This window comes from Mobula birostris, chromosome 28, assembly GCF_030028105.1.
Source record: "Mobula birostris isolate sMobBir1 chromosome 28, sMobBir1.hap1, whole genome shotgun sequence".
In the NCBI taxonomy this organism is placed as follows: domain Eukaryota; kingdom Metazoa; phylum Chordata; class Chondrichthyes; order Myliobatiformes; family Myliobatidae; genus Mobula; species Mobula birostris.
Window position 1 is genome coordinate 10,886,144 of NC_092397.1, and position 19,243 is coordinate 10,905,386.

Consider the following 19,243-nt stretch of genomic DNA (forward strand, 5'->3'; position numbering starts at 1 on the left):
TGTACATATCAGCTTAAAATTTTCAAGCCTTGATGCGTGCAGCGTCATCGGTCAAAAGGTGAAGCTGCCTTTTGATCCACTGCGGGTTGCTATCGGACGATGCCTGCTGGAGGGAGATGGTGGTTGTGGTTGGGCTCTGAAGTCTTCACTGGCCTCAAGCACACATTCGGGTAACCGAGTGGCGCGGAGATTTTTTTTAAAATCTGCATTCGTTTGCGGGATATAGGGCTTGAGGGCAAAGGGAACGAGTCGAAGGTAGTCCACTGGAGGGAGTAGCATGTCACTTGCCCAGACAAATATCTTTACAACTGTACAGAAGCCAGAAAGTGAAGAACTAGGGACCGTTGTAATAAAACAGTTGCTGATAAATTTTTAGAGAAACTCGATCCAGAATGTGGGGAAGATGTGAAGTTTGCTCCCGCAGGGAAAGGCAGGGCCGGGCATCGAGCACATTGGATAAACAGAAGGTAGAAAGGAATGGAAGGATGTGGTGGTGGGAAAGCATGCACAGGGCAGATGGACTGATGAACAGACGGTCTGTGATCTGCTCTGGTTAATAGCCGAGCTTTCAGCCCAGACTGCCCCGGTGGCACTGTGAGCGCTTGATGAAATCGCAGTGAGCGCTCTGTAGAGATTTGTTTATCGATGGAGATTCAGTGCAGAGTTGGCCTTTCCGGCTCTGTGAGCCACTCTGCCCAGTAATCCCTCGTTTTAATCCTAGGCCATTTTACAACGACCAATTAACCTACCGACCGGTACGTCTTTGGCACGTGGGAGGAAACCGGAGCACCCGGAGGAAACGCACGCGGTCACCTCGCAGGCAGGGGTGGGACTTGAACCTGGGTTGCCGGTACTGTAAAGCGTTGTGCTAACCACCACGCTACTGTGCCGCTCTATTCAAAGCCATAAGTCTTCGGAGCAGAATCAGGCCGTTCGGCCCATCAAACCGGCTTCACTCCCCTCCCCCCCACTCATTTTTACCAGAACGACAACAGGGATTCGAGAAAGCAGCTCACCACATTGCAGATGCCACCAAAGACGGGAAGTAATTTTTGACCTTGCAGTTACACCATGTGGCTGAATACGTAGGTTAAAATGCAAAGCTAAACTGTAGCAGATTATATCTTCATTAGATATACATGGTACAAAGTATTCAACCCCACCCCCCCCAGAAGTTTTCATGTTTTATTGTTTTACAACATTTGAATCACAGTGGATTGAATTTGGCTTTTTTGACACTGATCAACAGAAAAAAGACTTCAGTGTCACAGTGAAACCAGATATCTACAAAGTGATCTAAATTAACTTCAGATATAAAACACAAAAATAATTGTTTTGTATTTGAAATTCATTTAGATCACTTTGTAGAGATCTGGTTTCACTGTGACAGGAAAGAGTCTTTTTCTGTTGATCACTGTCAAATAAAGCCGAATTAAATCCATTGTGATTCAACGTTGGAAAACAATAAAACTTGAAAACTTCCAAGAAGGGATGAACACTTTTTAGAAGCACTGTGTATATATCTAATATATATTACAATCATAAGACGTAAGAACAAATTGGGCTATTTAGCCCATCGAGTCTGCTCCGCCATTCCAACATGGCTGATTTATTATCCCTCTCAACTCCATTCTCCTGCCTTCTCCCCGTAACCTTTGACACCGTTATTCCTATTGACATGCTTTAAGTCCTGGAAATCCCCGATTATATATTTTTTTAAATGTGTGTCTTGCTATCCTGATGGACCCTGTTACAGGTTCAAAACATTTACTGTCTCCCACTATGGCTCTCCAGCCTTTTGTGTTATTCAAAAAGGGCTGAAAGTTCTTTCCTCTCTCCTTCTCTGGTAAAAAAAAATAATGGGCCTGTCATAGAATAATTGCAGATGACTGTTTCTCAAGCTAGCTGCAAAATTAAGCCCGTAATTATTTTTAAAAAATGTGAGACAACGTCTTTGGTAATCTTGAGTGTGAAGTGCGTTTCTTTCCCTTGCGTTGTTTTAAGTGCGGGTAGACAGGCTGGAAACTCGTCTGCAATTGCCCACAATCTCCAAGTGTTTAGGAAGAATGACAACATATAGTAGAACACCAAATTGGCCGAGGATAACCAGTTGGTGCTGATCTTAGTCAATCTATATAAAGATCAAGAGATTATGAAGATTACCTTTGTCAGATCTGTCGAAACGTACCGTAAAATGCATCCTTTGTCAGCAGCTAACACATCCTGAGGATGTACCAGAGACAGCACGCTAGTGTCCGCACGCTTCTGGTGCCAACATTATACACCCATTGGCCCCTGTGCAACTCATTAATGCAAATATTTAATCAGCCAATTATGTGGCTGCAATTCAGTGCACAAAAGCATGCAGGCATGGTCAAGAGGCTCAGTTGTTGTTCAGACCAACATCAGAATGGGGATGAAATGTGATCTAAGTGACTTTGACCGTGGAATGATTGTTGGCTTTAGTATCTCAGAAACTGCAGATCTTCTGGGATTTTTTTTTCATGCACAACAGTCTCCAGAGTTTGGAGAACAGGGCAAAAGACAAGAAAAAAAAAATCCAGTGAGCGGCAGTTCTGTGGGTGAAAGCATTTTGTTGAGGAGGGAGGTCGGAGGAGAATGGCCAGACTGGTTGAAGCTGATGGTAACTCAGATAACCATGCATTTCAACGGTGGTGTGCAGAAGAGCATCTGTAAACACATGTGGAACCTTGAAGTGAATGGGCTCCAGCAGCAGAAGACTACAAACACACAGGAATACACCTCATTAGATGCAGGAGGTAACTAATTAAATGGCCACCGAGTGTGCACAATTCAGAAAGGCACGATTACACGTATTCTCTTGGGTGAAGTATGCGGAGAAAATCCTGCAGTCTGTATTGCTACTTGGAGATCCTAGGTGGATTGAGATTTTTGGTAATTTACACAAGCATCTATGGAAAAGAGTGAACAGTCGACGTTTCATTGGGACTGGTTTGTGGATAGAGATCGTCCACAATTTGTGTGTACCATAGTTTAGGATATATTGTGACCCTTTGAGCCATGCCACCCAGCAATTTTCTCCCCCCACAAACTGGAACGTCTTTGGGCAATGGGAGGGAACCAGAGCACCCGGAGGAAACCCTCATGGTCACGGGGAGATCGTCCTTGCAGTGAACCCTGGTCGCCTGCACTATAAAGTGTTGTTCTAACCACTACACTTCCATGCCAGCCCTTCAACAGTTAGCTGCCAGGTTGCTTGGGTGCTGAGTTCAGGCAACTAAACTATTGCGTTCATTCGCTGTTGTTGAGTAGAGGCCAGAATTCATTGCTGCCTTTCAAAATATTTAGTATTTACAGTTTAGGCATATTCTGCAGAAAATTTACAAAACTTGAATTAAATTAAAACACATGTTGTCATCGTCCAAGATGCGCTCCAGCCCCTGTGATCTTCCAAAGCCGTGGACTCCACATGCTCCCTCTCCACATGGATATTGCCTTTGAACTGAGTGGGAGAGGATGGTTAAAAGTTAACCGTTTCAATGGCCCTGGAGTGCAGACAGAGATCGATTTCCTTCTCTCAGGAGCATTGAACCAGGAAGCTGTTGTGGTCCCACTTTTTTTTTTAAATTTCAGAGTTCAGAATTTGGTTTGTTGTCACTGACGTACGTATTTTTGTGGCAGCCGTGCAGATCGATACATAAAATCACTACGTTGCGAAAAAAATTAAGAAGTAATGCTGGAGGGTTAGCAGGGCAGTGCGGATAAATTTGCAGGCCATTTAGAAATCTGATGGCGGAGGGGAAGAAGCTGTTTGTAAAATGTTGAGCATTGTCCTTCAGGCTCCCGTACGTCCACCTTGATGGTGAAGGTCTCCAGCTCTTGAAGATATTCTTGGTAGTGAGGAGAGCATCACTGTTGCATCACCATCTGGTATGAGGGGGTACGAGGGTTACTGCACAGGATTGAAGTAAGCTGCAGAGAGTTGTAAACTTAATCAGCTCCATAATAGAGGGCTATAGGTAAGCCTAGTAATTTCTAATGTAGACAACTTTATGGGCCGAAGGGCCTGTATTGTGCTGTAGGTTTTCTGAGTGTCCATCATGGGCACCAGCCTCCGTAGTATCCAGGATATCTTCAAGGAGCGGTGCCTCAGAAAGGCGGTGTCCATCATTAAGGACCCCCATCACCCAGGACATGCCCTCTTCTCACTGCTACCACCAGGGAGGAGGTACAGGAGCCTGAAGACAGGCAGACAGTCTCTGTCTCTCTCTTTCTGTCTCTCTTATTCAGGAACAGCTTCTTCCCCTCTGCCATCACATTTCTGATTGGACATCGAACCCATGAACACTACCTCACTACTTTTTTTACATGTCTATTTTTGCTCTGCTTACTTAACTATTTTATATATACCGTAATTCACAGTTTTTTTCTATTATTATGTATTACATTGTACTGCTGCCACAAAGACAACACATTCCATGACATATGCCGGACATTGAACCCATGAACACTACCACACTATTCTCCTGTTTCTATTTTCGCACTGCTTATTTAATTTAGCTAATTATGGCGTTAACCGTATCTTCTCAAACTCTTCATGAAGTACAGATGCGGCTGTGCCTTTGTGATTGAATCTGTGTGTTTGGCCTGCAATAGATGTTGGCACCCAGGAGCTCGAAGCTGCTGGCCCTTTCGACTGCCAACCCCTCGATGAGGGCCGGTGTGGGTTCTACTCCTCCTCCCTGAAGTTCACAATCAATTCCTTGCTCTTGCTGATGTTGAGGTTGGCTGATGTTGTGATACCACTCAACCGTCAGATTTAACTCACTTCCGTGTGCCTCCTCGTCGCCATCTTGAGGTTCTGCCGATGGCTTTTGAGCTGTTTCCAGCCTCGTGAGTGTAGAGAGAGTGGAGTGGTAAGCAAAGCACGTAACCCAGAGGTGCATCTGTGTTGGTTGTCAGTGAGGGAGAGATATCATCTGTAGGAGATGTTGGGTGACGTTATCACAGGCATCAGAGTTCAATTCTGACATCATCGGAGAGGAGAAGACGGCAGCGCGCAGCGGCCGCTCCGGCGATTAATATCTGTTATCTGTCAAGTAGGGTGCCGTGCACAATCTTGATTTGATGGAGACAGACGTGAGAGCACGGAGGAACATCTGGTGAAACTTCTGAAATGCCTGTTTTGCTGCCGCTGCTACTGTGTGATCCAGAATCTCCGGAGGGGAAGGCCCCGAATCCTCAGTTTTGCTTGTTGCTTGTTGCTTGGTGGCCGGGGCGGGGTCGAAGCGCTCGGCAGAGATGGTGCTCAGTGTCGGAGGTCTGGTCGGAGACTCGGAGTTTTCAGACAGACTCAGAGTCGGCTGCGGTCGGGTGCTTCCAATGCATCGGCAAGTTTGCGGCGCTGGAAGCTCACGGCAGGGAGAGTTTCTCCCTTCTACCGTCTATGTGAAATGATGGGCTATCGGGACTTTGAAACTTTTTTTTTCCCGTGCCCATGGTCTGCTGTTTATCAAATTACGGTATTGCTTTGCACTGTTGTAACTATATGTTATAATTATGTGGTTTTGTCCGTTTTAGTCTTGGTTTGTCCTGTGTTTCTGTGATATCATTCTGGAGGAACATTGTATCATTTCTTAATGCATGCACTTCTAAATGACAATAAACGAGGACTGAGTGTCCTCATAATCTAATCTATAATGAGCTTGTACGTCCTCCCGGTGGAATAGCTGGGATTTTCTCCGGGTGCTCTGGTTTCCTCCCACAGCTCAAAGGCCTACTGCTTAGTAGGTTTAATGAGTCTTTGTAAATTGGCCCGTGATTAGGCTAGGGGTTGACCACACTCTACCTCAGTAACTAAATTGTTACTTATGGGGAGACCAGGCAGTGTGCATGAAGAAGTCGGGGATCTAGTTGCAAAGGTTCAGAGACCTGGGTTTCGAAGCTTTTGATCAGTACTGAGAGGATGATGGTGTTGAACGTCGAGCTGTCTGACGTGTATTGCTGTTGACCCGGTGGCCCCAATGAGACTGTGTCCACTGTGCCAGTAGACAAGTCCAGCTGTTTGCTCAGGCGGCAGTAATTCGTAGCCATGATCAACCTCAAGTGCTTCACAGTAGGGATGCCTGTCCACCGGGCACTAACCGTTGAGCCGGCTCACCCTGTGCCTGGGTGCTGCTGTGGTTGATGTCCTGCTGTAGCTGCCAGAGCCCCGGGCTTTGTTGTTGCACCTTTGGTCTTTCAGTCCGAGGACTTGTGGATGCTTGTGAGGGAGCTTGCAGCAAATCTCTGGTGTTCTGGTATCGGTAAAATAACCTTTGACAAAGTTCTGTGGATGTGTGGTGGAGAGTGTATTGACTGGCTGCACCACGGCCTGGTATGGGAGTGCCAATGCCTTTGAATGGAAAATCCTTCAGAAGGTAGTTGATTCAGTCCAGTACGTTACAGGTAGAGATCTCCCAACTGCTGAGCATGTCTACGTGAAATGCTGTCACAGGAAAGCAGCATCCGTCGTTACTTCTGGTAATGCTCCCCTCTTCAGCATTCCCCATACCCCTTTCCCCTCTTTCACCTTATCTCCTTGCTCGCTGTTCCCCCCTTCCAGGGCCTTCTGTCCTCTCCTATCAGGCTCCCCCTTTTCCAGCCCTGTACCTCTCTCACTAATCAACTTCCCAGCTCTTTACTTCACACCTCCCCCTTCAGGTTTCACCTATCACCTTGGGTTTCTCACTCCCATTCCCCCACCTTTTTAAATCTACTCGGCTTTTTTTTTGTCCGGTCCTGCTGAAGCGTCTCGGCCCAAAACATCAACTGTACTCTTTTCCATAGGTGCTGCCTGGCCTGCTGAGTTCCTCCAGCATTTCGGGTGTGTTACACATGGATTTCCAGCATCTGCAGAGTTTCTCTTGTTTGTGATCCATCGTAAAAGATCCTCGCCACCTGGGCCGTGCTCTTTTCTCTCTGCTGCCATCAGGTAGAAGGTACAGGAGCCTCAGGACTCACACCACCAGGTTCAGGAACAGTTACTACCCCTCAACCATCAGGCTCTTGAACAAAAGTTGATAACTGCTGTCATCTATTGAGGTGTTCCCACAACCTATGATCTCACTTTAACGACTCTTTATCTCATGTTCTCATTGTTTGTTGCTGCTTGTATTTGCATAGTTTATCTTCTGCTCTCTAGTTAATGTTTCATTGATCCTGATATAGTTACTATTTAATAGGTTTGCTGAGTGTGCCCGCAGGAAATAGAATCTCAGGGTTGCATGTGGCGATAACCTGATAACAAACTTTTCTTTGAATTACCTATGGCCTGCTGTGGAGCGTCAGTCTCCGAGTGTTGAGTCGGGGTACAGCCACTCGTGTGGAAATGTGGAATTGGGGTCCTGGCTGGACGCCACAATGAGTGTGGACTGTTCCTGGAGGCTAGAAGTGACAGCTCAATGTGTTGCAGACCACTGGGGTTGTTTGACCTGTTATTGCCACTTGTCAGATCTGTTGGAATCTCTTGCCTCCTCCGCCACCCTCTTCACCTTCTGGTCGAACAAAGAGAAATCCCTGACTGGGGGTGCAGTTGCCATTATTTTAGAGGTTTAAAAAAGGCAGATTTCCTCATTTAAGTTGAAGTTCATTGCCATTCGACCGTACAGTACTGTGCAAAAGTCTTGGGCACTGTTAGGTGTACAAGACTTCTGCACAGTACTGTGTTTGTCAACTTGGAGCGGAGAGCGAGTTTGTAAATCTGGCGAGAGCAATGGATGTTGGGAATGGCGAGGCTGGAGCGCCGTGGGACAGGTGGCAGAGGAGTGCCAGGGTCGGGGGTGGTGGCATTGGGACAGACGCACCCAGCCCTGAGACACCAGGCAAGGTCATTTGATTCCAAACAATTGAGTTATTGACCATTACAGAATGTCCCTCTGGTGCTTCCTGCTCCCTCCGCTCTCTCTTTCCCCAACTGTGGTTCCCCCTCTCCTCGTTCCCTTCCCACTCGCAGTCTACGACAGAGACCCATATCAGAATCAGGTTTATCATCACTCACATCAGTGATGAAGTATGTGAAATGTCACATCTTTTTGCAGAAAAACACTGCAACATATAAAATTGCTACAGTACTGTACAAGAATACCCATGCATACAGTGTAAAGAAAGTGTTAAACTCTGGGGCCAAGGAGCAAAACGCAAAACCAACAGTCATACACAGCACAAACAACATAGTAAAATACAGTCCCACAAAGCAGTTAAGGACCTTCACTATCCAGGAGGGGCCCTCTTTGTACCACCATCAGAGAGGAGGTACAGGAGCCTGAGCAGACACTCAACAATTTAGGAACAGCTTCTTCTCTACCATCAGATATATGAATGGTGCATGAGCACTGCCTCACTTTTTGCACTTGTTTCTAATAGTAATTTTTTTTTACTGTATTGGAAAATTACAAGTTTCCCGGAGTGATGAGGAATTGTTAATCAGCTTGATTGTGGTCCTGATGACCCGCGAATCCAGGTAGCCTGTCGCCAGGAACCAATGCTGTCAGTTCCCAGTGGTTGGCCATGCCTCGGCAACGAGTGTCACACTCAGCCGAGGGTCATCCGTTGTTGGATTCGCCCCCAGTTCCCGACACGGCTGGGATCCTTGCTGAAACCACTGACAGTGATACACCTCTCTCTGTGTCAAGACATTAAAGACTCCTTCAGTACCAATTCTACTCATGATCTGATTCCTGGAACAAAACCCTAAAACGCTAATGTGCCAAGCAACTGTAATTGATAGGGTTTTAACCCATCTCCAGATCGTTGCTCCAGGTCCTTCAATTGTTTGCCCTTTAGGTCAGGTCTATTCCCGTCTCTCCGTCAGATTCACAAGTCAAGTTTCTTGTCATTTTACTGTATACTGTCAAAGGGGACAACGTTTCTCCCTGAGCAAGAAGGCACAGTAGTGCCTCCGCTTCCTAACTGAACTTTACGGGCGCACCACTGTGGGCGTCCTGACAAGTTGCATCTCCATCTGGTCTGGGAGCAGCCGAGCATCGGACCGGAAGTAGGTGAGACTAGAACTAGGGGGAGTAGATTTAGGACGGAGATGAGGAGGAACTGCTTTTCCCAGAGAGTGGTGAATCTGTGGAATTCTCTGCCCAATGAAGCAGTGGAGGCTACCTCAGTAAATATATTTAAGACAAGGTTGGGTAGATTTTTGCATAGTAGGGGAATTAAGGGTTATGGGGAAAAGGCAGGTGGGTGGAGATGAGTCCATGGTCAGGTCAGCCATGATCTTATTGAGTGGCGGGGCAGACTTGATGGGCCAGATGGCTGACTCCCGCTTCTGTTTCTGATGTTCATTTGCAAGTCCGTACAAAGGACTGTGAGAATAGCTGAGGGGATCATAGGGGTCTCCCTACCGTCCATCGGGGACATTTATCAGGAGCGCTGCGTACGCAGGGCCCTCAGTATTATCAAGGATCCCACCCATCCATCCAGCATCCTCTTTGACTTTCTACCATCAGGCAGGAGACTCCGATGCACAAAGACAAGAACGGTCAGGATGGGAAACAGTTTCTTCCCTCAGGCCGTCAGGATTCTGAACCCCCCGTGGCAGTTCGAAATGTCAGCAGTTAATCAGTTCTGTATCTGACGATATTTAATTTGTTTATGTGTAATTCATCTGTAGATTTTATCCTTGCTTGCCAAAGTTGCTGTGTGTTGTGTGCCCAGGCAAGGGAGACTGATGCTCGTGTTTGTGTGCCCAGGCGGAGCTGATGAGCGGCATGATCGAGTACTGTATCGACTTCAACAACGCCTCTGAGACGCCTCTGGCGCAAGACGCCGTGGCTGCCAAGCCCCCAAAGCCAAAGGAGAAGCGCGGCAAACTGAGACGGCAAAGCAGCGTGGTGTGCAATCGGATCCAGCAGCTCTCGACCATAGACTACGTGGAGGAGGGTACGTTGCCTGCCGCGCTGTCCGCGCGGGGCAAGAGCGACATGGGGGAGTGGTCCGGTTAAATACTCCTACTGGGTCGTGTTGGTCACGGTACCCGCTGGGCACCTTTCAAAGCGTGGGCGCGCTCAAAAGCCTGCCTGAAGCGGTCGCACGTGCTTGCCATATTCCTTCCATCAACCTGATATGTTAGCTGATTCAGCTTCGGTGCACCCTGGTCACGCAGTTAGCCGTACAGCTGTTGCACCGCAGAGGGAGGGAGTCAGGGTGCCCCTCCTCTCCCGTTCCCCCTTCGGCTGCTTGTGGAGCAACCTATTCCACTCCCTAGCCCTGTCACTTGTCCTTGTGTCCCATTCAGTTCCCGTCCACTAGATTCTGTTACACGGTTATGTGTGGAATTTCTCTACGTGGGGTGGGGCGCGGGGGTAAGAGGAAAGCTGGGGTTCTCCTGCGTTCCTCCTGAACACGCCGGGACGATTCCCTGTCGACGTTGAGAAGCCCGCGGCATGTAGCGTGTGGCCATGTCCCTGTTGTACCACGTCCTGACAGCAGAGGGTGCTGCTCCGTTTCAAGAGCTTCCCCCCTCCATTCCAGCAGTGCAGAAGTCAGCACAGGCTTGGTGATGTGCCAGCACTGAAATGAAATATGACCTCCGTGTATGTGTAAATCTGCCAAGAAACAATAGAACCCTAGCAGAATGAGTAAACACTAAGCGTTCACTATTCTGAATAAAATGATTTGGTGATAATTTATTAGCAGGAGTGAAGCGAAAGCTCTGGATCAGTCCAATTACTCTGGGTGAATGGGACTAAAGATTCAAAGGCAAGAGGTCAAATGCAGCCCCTTGAGTGAGGAATTCCAGCTGTTAGTTAAATAGATCAGGAGCTGGCTTTAGTGATGATGTTGGCACGCCGGGGCCTCTGTGTGGCTCCCGCCCCACATTAACGTGGTTGAAGAGATTGTCATGGTGACCCTTTTGTAAGAACTGGCAGTCAGTGCTAGCCTATCCATGCTCATAACGTTGGCGGTGCAGTAGCCTCTGTGGTACCCTGTTAATCGCCGGCATCTCCTTCTTAAAGTCCTCTCGTCCAATTAGACAATTTCATGTTTTGGTACGTTCCTGATCCTTGTGTCATAAAGGAGGAATTCCTTCAGCCGGAGAGTGGATCTGTGGAATTCATTGCCACAGGTGGCTGCGGAGGCCAAGTCTCTGGGTATAATTAAAGCAGAAGTCGATAGGTTCTTAATTAGTAAGGGAGTCAAAAATTACGAGGAAAGGAGATTGGGGTTGAGAGGGATAGTGAATCGGCCATGATGGGATGGCAGGGCAGACTCAATGGGCCGAATGGCCCAATTCTGCTCATGTACCTTTATGGTCTTGTACGTTGTGAAAATCCTCTGCCTCTGCCCACTATGGCCCAAATCAGCTACTGAAGGCCTTTACCTCTCTCTCGATGTGTCCCAGCGTGATTGTAGTATCCTGCCGAAGGGTCTTGGCCCGACTGTACCTTTTCCTATAGATGCTGCCTGGCCTGCTGAGCTCCTCCAGCATTTTGTCGGCGTGCGTGTGTGTGTGTGTGTGTGTGTGTGTCTGCATGTGTGTGTGTGTTGTAATGCCTCAGGAATTGCCTTTTTTAATTGTTGGAAAGGATACTCCATTCTCTCTTCAGCTTCCTTCTCATGTCCTCCAGCAATCAAGTGGCAGTATTGGGTTGTTTTTTTGTGTGCTGGGACCCTAAACCTACTTCATTTGCTGAATGCCTAAGTGTTGTATCTGTGTAATGAGCGCCCTCCAAATGGCAGCACGGGGAAGTTTATTCTCCTCCATAGACGCTGCCTGACTTGCCGAGTCCTCCTCCATTTTGTGTGTGTGTGTGTGATGCTCTGGCTTTCCAGCATCTTCTGCAGCGTCTCCCGTTTAAGCTAAAGATGAGCTTTATTTACCGACACGTACAGCAAAACTCACCGTCTTGCGTCAGTGATCGACACAGCCCAACGATTGTGCTGGGGGAGGCCTGCAAGGTGCCAACAAAGCATGCCCGCAGCTTGCCCGAACTGTGGGAAGGAACGGGAGTATCTGGAAGGAGCCCATGCAGTCACGGTGCGGTGGGGGTAACGTGCAAACTCCGTACACTCAGCAGGAGGAATTGAACTCCCATCGGTGATCGCCTCGATCAGAATTAAGGGAGCTCGGGCTTTGCTCTTTGGGGAGAAGGAGGATGAGAGGAGACATGATAGAGGTGTACAAGATAATAAGAGGAATAGATAGAGTGGATAGCCAGCGCCTCTTCTCCAGGGCACCACTGCTCAATACAAGAGGACATGGCTTTAGGGTAAGGGGTGGGAAGTTCAAGGGGGATATTAGAGGAAGGTTTTTTACTCAGAGAGTGGTTGGTGCGTGGAATGCACTGACTGAGTCAGTGGTGGAGGCAGATACACTAGTGAAGTTTAAGAGACTACTAGACAGGTATATGGAGGAATTTAAGGTGGGGGGTTATATGGGAGGCAGAGTTTGAGGGTTGGCACAACATTGTGGGTCGAAGGGCCTGTACTGTGCTGTACTATTCTATATGTCGTGCCAGCGTAGCGCTAACCTTTGTGCTGAGGTGCTGCCTTGTCATTGAAATCTCAATCCAGGACACAATGGTTTGGGTGGTAGATTCCCTTGTCTATAGATCACCAGGGAGCCAAGTGAATTTTTGTGATCATATAATTACAAATTTATAATTAATTGTATTTAAATTCTCTCTCGAGCTGCTTGCTGTGCCACCATCCAGGCTCTTGCCCCCAGACCACTGGTCCAGGTTCTAGACGTCACCCTAAAGGTTAACTGGAAGCTGGAGCTGGTGGTGAGGAAGGCAAATGCAATGTTGGCATTTATTTCACGAGGTTTAGAGCAGGGTGTGATGCTGAGGCTTTATAAGGGTGGTGAGGCCTTACCTCGAGTATTGTGAGCAGTTTCCTCATCTCAGAAAAGATGTGCTGGCATTGGAGAGGGTTCAGAGGAGGTTCACAAGGATGATTCCGGCAATGAAAGGCTTATCATTTGATGGCTCTGGGCTGTACTCACAGGGATTTAGAAGGATGAGGGGGGTTCTCATCGAAACCTTTCGAATGTTAAAAGGCCTAGACTGAGTAGATGTGGAAAGGATGTCTCCCATGATGGGGGAGTCTAGGACAAGAGGGCACAGCCTCAGGATGGAGGGAGAGCTTATTTTAAGAGAAATTCCTTTAGCCAGAGTGTGGTGGATTTGTGGAATTTGTCACCACAGGCAGCTGCGGAGGCCAGGTCATTGGGTGTATTTAAGGCAGAGCTTGATAGGTTCTTGATTGAATACGGGGAGAAGGCCGGGGAGTGGGGCTGAGGAGGGAAAATGGACCAGCCATGATTAATTGGCAGAGCAAATTCGACGGGCCGAATGGATCATGGGTCTTGTGGTCTTGTGTCACTGGTTCACTCAGCTTGCAGCGCCTTTGAGGAATCGCACCACTGTGGCAGACATGGAGTATATGCAAGCCCTTTGCACACGTTTTCCTTTTCCAGGTAAAGAAATCAAGAGGGTGAAACCCAAGAGGGCAGCGTCCTTCTTCACGAGGCAGCTGTCCCAGGGCCCGGCCGCTTACAGCGCGGTGGAAGTCGCAGAGACGCTGGAGCAGGGCTGACGTGGTCGACGGAGATGGCGGCCCTTCCGGGAAAGGCGAATGAATTCTTCAGGAAGACTGAAGGGGTGTGTGGGGGAGGGTGGGAATTGAAGCAAAAAGTTTTTCTCAGCAGCCAAAAATCCTTTGGAGATCCAAAGAGGCGGCAAGCCCATGACTGCTGCGAACAATCTCTGAAACTAAGGCGCCACAGTATTTGGTAATCCCCGATACCTAGTATTGTACCTGGTGCCTATAGAAACTGTGTAGAAAAAGATTTAATATGTATAATATATAATCTTTTATTTAAAAAGACAATGAATAGAGATATAGATATGTCGTGTTATATAACGTGCGGCAGTCCCTGCACTTCTTGGTCCTTTAAATTTCCTGGGGGGGTGGGAGGAGAGTATGCATCCCTTGCTGATGATCTGACGCTAATTGTGGGGCCAGGGAGCTCTTCATACAGATCCAGTGAAGGGTTGAGTTTGGGGAGGGGAGGGGTTGTTGATGGAGTTGGGATCACTTTTTTAAAAAGAAGTAGCACTTGCTGAGTATTTTAAATTGTAAAGCCAAAAGAGAAAATATTTGAGCCTGTGGAGAAAGGGGCTTTTCTCATCTGCGAGCAAACCATTGAAGCCTGGTGCTTGCCTTTTCCTCGGTGTTACTAATGTCCAGCATTATCTTTTAGTTCGCTCTTCCGTGGTTCTTGTTATGTTTTGAGTGCTTTGGATTTTTTTTTCCCGGGTGTCAGCAGGTGCAGGGACAGGAGGGCCAGCAAACTTGACCCGAGCACCGTTAATGTGAATGCTGAGGTTTGGTTCTGATCTACGTCAAAAAGGTGACTTGTGGTCTGAGCCCAAGCACTTCACTACATTCCTGATCTTTCGTTTTGACTTCCTGTGCCGCTGCGTGGCGCGTGATCGTGTTGGGTGGACGTGCGTGGCTTCGGTCAATTTCGTGTGGAACCCTGGAAAGATCAGTCTCCAGCGTCCCCCAACCGCAGTCCTGTTTCTATTTTGCAACCCGCTCCCAGCTTCCGTCAGACCATCGATAACCAAAAAAAAAAATCCACGGCTTTGGGACGGCGTAGTGGGGATCTGTTCACAGCTCGTATAAACACCCACTTCTATTTAATGCACACCGACAACTTGGGAAAAATCACAGTTACAAGCTGAAAGTATTCAATCAAAGCTGGGAAGGGTTAAAGGTATATTTCAATACTGGGAGTGGGGTGGGTGGAGGAAGTATTACATTCCTAATAGACCCCTCTCACTGCTGTAAACTTTGCGCTGGCAGTTCTGATTCTCCAGCAAAGCTGTCAGTGAATGTGTAATGCCCCACTCTACCCCTGGAAAACTAAAAGACGGAAGTTCTGGACTGCACTGAAACGAGCCCAAAGAAAGCTGCTGGGTACTGTTTCCATTTCTGATTGCACTACGAAAGGTAACTTGATTCCAGAAAAGTAGTTTAGGAGTTTTAACTTTATTTTTAAGTGGTTTAATCTGCTGTGCACAGATCAATGATTTTTGTGGAATGCTCCGACTAATTCTTAATGCACATGTTTTAGATTTGCAATATTTGTATTTCTTTCTACTAATGTGAATTAAAAAATCAATTTTCTTATAGCTCTTTTGGCTGTGTTTTTTATCTCTCTCCCTTCCCCTTTGCAAAGATTGTATTTGAATTATGAAATCTTGCCACAGATCTTTTAGAGCATTAAAGGGATGGTCACTTATACTTTATTGTCGCCAAACAATTGATACTAGAACGTACAATCACCACAGCGATATTTGATTCTGCGCTTCCCGCTCCCTGGGTTACAGATCGATGGTAAATATTAAAAATTTAGATTATAAATCATAAATAGAAAATAGAAATATGGAAAGTAAGGTAGTGCAAAAAAAACAGGCAGATCCGGATATTTGGAGGGTACGGCCCAGATCCGGGTCAGGATCCGTTCAACAGTCTTATCACAGTTGGAAAGAAGCTGTTCCCAAATCTGGCCGTACAAGTCTTCAAGCTCCTGAGCCTTCTCCCGGAGGGAAGAGGGACGAAAAGCGTGTTGGCTGGGTGGGTTGTGTCCTTGACTTTTTCTTTTGCTTGTGTACGCATTCTGATACAGATGGCCTTTGATTTCAATGTTAGCTTCCAGCAGAACAATCCCACCAGTCCCGTTTCCCTTTGCCTTGCTTTGTTCTCTCATGTCATTCAATGCTCCTTTAATTCCTTTTAACTCAAGAGTTCCCAACATTTTTTTTTAAAAATGACATGGACCCATATGAACCCCTGGTTGGGGATCCCTGTTTTTACCTGGACTGTCAGCAGTACTGACTGGCTTCATGGCTGTGAATCCACTTCAGTGACTTTGGTTCTGAATGTTTGCACAAATTGTTCTTTTTTGTTTCTTCTTGCACGTTGAGTTCTTGACACTTTTAATGGGTTCTGTTGGGTTTCTCTGTTTTGTGACTGCCTGTAAGGAGGCAAATCTCAAGGTTGTATATAGTGCACATACTTCAATAATAAATGTACTTTGAACTTTCAAGGGTAATTCAATTAACTCCCCTCCCCCCCCATGCACCTCTTCAGGAGGAACCTCAGGCAAACCCCATGCAGTTGTGGGGGGAATATGCAAACTCCACAGGGTATGGGAGGTCAAGATTGAACCTGGAACTGAGAGACAGCAGCACTTAACGGCTGCAACCCTCAATGCCACCCCGTAATCCTGCGCCAAAAGCTTCTCTCCTTGGCCCTCTGCCTTTTGAGGGATGCTGTGTAAACTGCTTTCACCATTCTCATGGTAAATCATAGGTCATGATAAACCTCAGTGTGCCTTCATTCCTTCGGTACTTTTAGTGGCTGCTGGAGAGAAGAATGCACAATCCAGTTGTAACTCTCGCTTCGGCTAGCGGCTTAATCTAGGGGATGATCGCCTCCCCCCCCCCCCCGGCCCGGCCAAACTTGAGAAATCTGGTTTGGGTGGATGCTGCGCGATGTGTCCCCTGTTTCAAATCAGTCCCATGAAATAACAAACAGTACACAGTATGCGATTAAACGATTGAGCTTTATAATTCTTAATTTGACTATAGGGTTAGTAAAGAAAAAACAAAAAGCAAAATGGCCCATTCTCATGGAACAGTCCAATGCGCAATGTTGGAGCTTACTGATAAGACCGTTTGTCCACCATCCAGCTCCTCCGATCGTCGCTGACCTCTTGACCCTCGCTCCCAGCCCATTCCGCCCAGCGGTCTACCAACTCCCTCCATTTGCATCTTCCCTCCTCATCGCTCCCTGGCAAAAGGCGAATTCCCGGCTCCCGGACACACAAGGAAGAACAACATCCCACTCATTGGCTAACATGTCCCGTTATCTCTCATCATAACCCAAACATTGCTGCTGCAGAGAAACCATTACCTCAGCAGTGGAACATTACAGCGTGTTACAGAATGGTTTTGAACGGTAGTGTTGGATCTCCCTTCGTCTGTCCTGTCTGTCTTGACTGACTGAACCTCCAGCCTTGCTGACCCCGGTGTGTAGCCTGCAACCCTTCCCTGCCTTTGAATGCACCACTCCAGCTCCCTCCCCAAATTTAGTTAGAAGAAAAGGAAGAAGAGCTGTCTGCAAACCTTAGCTCATCCCCCTCCTTCAGTCTAAGGCACTTGTTGGATCCTTCCACACTGGAGCGACAATGGAAATAAAGCTCCCAGAGCACAACAGTGAGATACAACTTATTGTATATAATATATTCCCATTTTTACCTGTTTATCACACTAATGTTGGTACGCTGCACCTTTTCATGTTGTGAGGCTGCACCATGTTTCATGGAATAAAATGTAGAAGGTTTCAATAGGTAGAATGATCAGAGTTGACCATGAATGGTTGTGTCCCAGCTGTCTAGGTACACAAGTCTTGGCAGTACAATACGGAGCGCAAGCTGTCACCCGTGTAGCAAGCTCCCCCTCTTCACGCATCTGATGAGCCCAAAGGGACGTCAGAGACCGACACGGGTTGGGTACCAGCTGTGTTGCAGGAGTTGCCAGTCAGCGTCAGACTGCCTTAGGGACTCCAGCTGCAGGTTTTCTTCCCCACTGGGTTTACTCCCGAATCCTTCCCCGTGAGTGGATATGGCCGAAAGGCAGCAGCGGTTTGAGATCAGCGTTTCCCTTCTTGTGGATGAGCTGCCAATCGAGGCTGACGAGCCCCATTTGCTCGAAGGGACTGGTTTTAACCCGGCTTCACACCTTCTCCTGTCAGTAGAAATGGTCCCGCCAGGCTTAGTGGCTAAGCCACACGTGTGAAGGCCAGGAGCTGGGCTTGGTTATCAGAAGCTATTTGAGATAGAACATAGGATAGTACAGCACAGTACAGGCCCTTCGGGCCACAATGTTGTGCTGACCCTTAAGCCCTGCCTCCCATATAACCCCCACCCCACCTTAAAGTCCTCCATATACCTGTCTAGTAGTCTCTTAAATTTCTCCAGTGTATCTGCCTCCACCACTGACTCAGGCAGTGCATTCCACGCACCAACCACTCGCTGAGTAAAAAACCTTCCTCTAATATCCCCCTTGAACTTCCCAGCCCTTACCTTAAAGCCATGTCCTCTTGTATTGAGCAGTGGTGCCCTGGGGAAGAGGTGCTGGCTATCCACTCTATCTATTCCTCTTAATATCTTGTACACCTCTATCATGTCTCCTCTCATCCTCCTCCTCTCCAAAGAGTAAAGCCCTAGCTCCCTTAATCCCTGATCATAATGCATACTCTCTAAACCAGGCAGCATCCTGGTAAATCTCCTCTGTACCCTTTCCAATGCTTGTCATGTCATTGGGAGCACTTAATAGGTGGTGGGAACCACCCCTGGCTATGACAACCTTAAAGAACCTACAATAGGTTACAATGGGCTACGTGGTCAGGATGCAGACCTGGGCAGGGAAGTGGCAGATGGAGTTTAATCCAGGAAAGTGGGAAGTGGCACAATTTGGAAGATTGAACTTGAAAACGAAGTTCAAGGTTAAGGGAAGCATTCTCTAACAGTGTAGAGGAACAGCGGGGTCTTGAAGCTGCATGTCCATGGATCTCAAAGTTGCCACACAAGACGATAGGGTGGTTAAGAAGGCACATAGTGTGCTTGCGATGGGGTCGATGGGGAGGGGGAGAGAGGCAGGATTGAGTTTGAGCAGCTCTGTAAAAACTCTGGTCAGACCACACTGGGTGTATTGTGTCCAGTTTGGGTCGCCTCATTGTAGGGATGATGTGAAGGCATTAGAGAAGGGTGCAGGGGAGATCTGCCAGGATGCCCCCTGGATTTGAAGAACTTGTTGGGGTGGTGCGATAACGCAGTAGTTAGCAGGACGCTTCACAGTACCGGCGACTCGGGTTCGATTCCCGCCGCTGCCCTGTGAGGAGTTTGTACGCTCTCCCCGTGACCGCGTGGGTTTCCTCTGGGTGCTCCGGTTTCCTCCCACAGTCCAAAGACTGACCAGTCGGTGGGTTAATTAGTCATTGTAAATTGTCCTGTGGTTAGGCTAGGATTAAATCAGGGGTTTGCTGGCTGGTGCAGCTCGAATTTGACTGAGTCTCAATTAGTCAATAAATCTCTTGTGAGGAAAGATATGAGATAGATACTTTATTGATCCTAGAGGAAATTACAGTGTCACAGCAGCACTACAAGTGCACAGATTTACAAATATTAGAAGAG

General features: G+C 47.6%; 1 protein-coding gene across 2 annotated transcripts in view; it reads left to right on the top strand.

Annotated features, from left to right (window-relative positions):
* The window catches only part of frmd8 (FERM domain containing 8), a 59,957-nt gene extending 44,781 nt beyond the window's left edge, over window positions 1-15,176 (top strand). For both annotated transcript variants that reach the window (XM_072245727.1, XM_072245728.1), the window contains exons 10-11: window positions 9,723-9,912; window positions 13,454-15,176. In XM_072245727.1, coding sequence (XP_072101828.1) covers window positions 9,723-9,912; window positions 13,454-13,572 — 309 coding nt within the window. In that variant the 3' untranslated portion in view covers window positions 13,573-15,176. The remainder of the gene's footprint in view (window positions 1-9,722; window positions 9,913-13,453) is intronic.
* The last annotated feature ends 4,067 nt before the right edge of the window (window positions 15,177-19,243 follow it).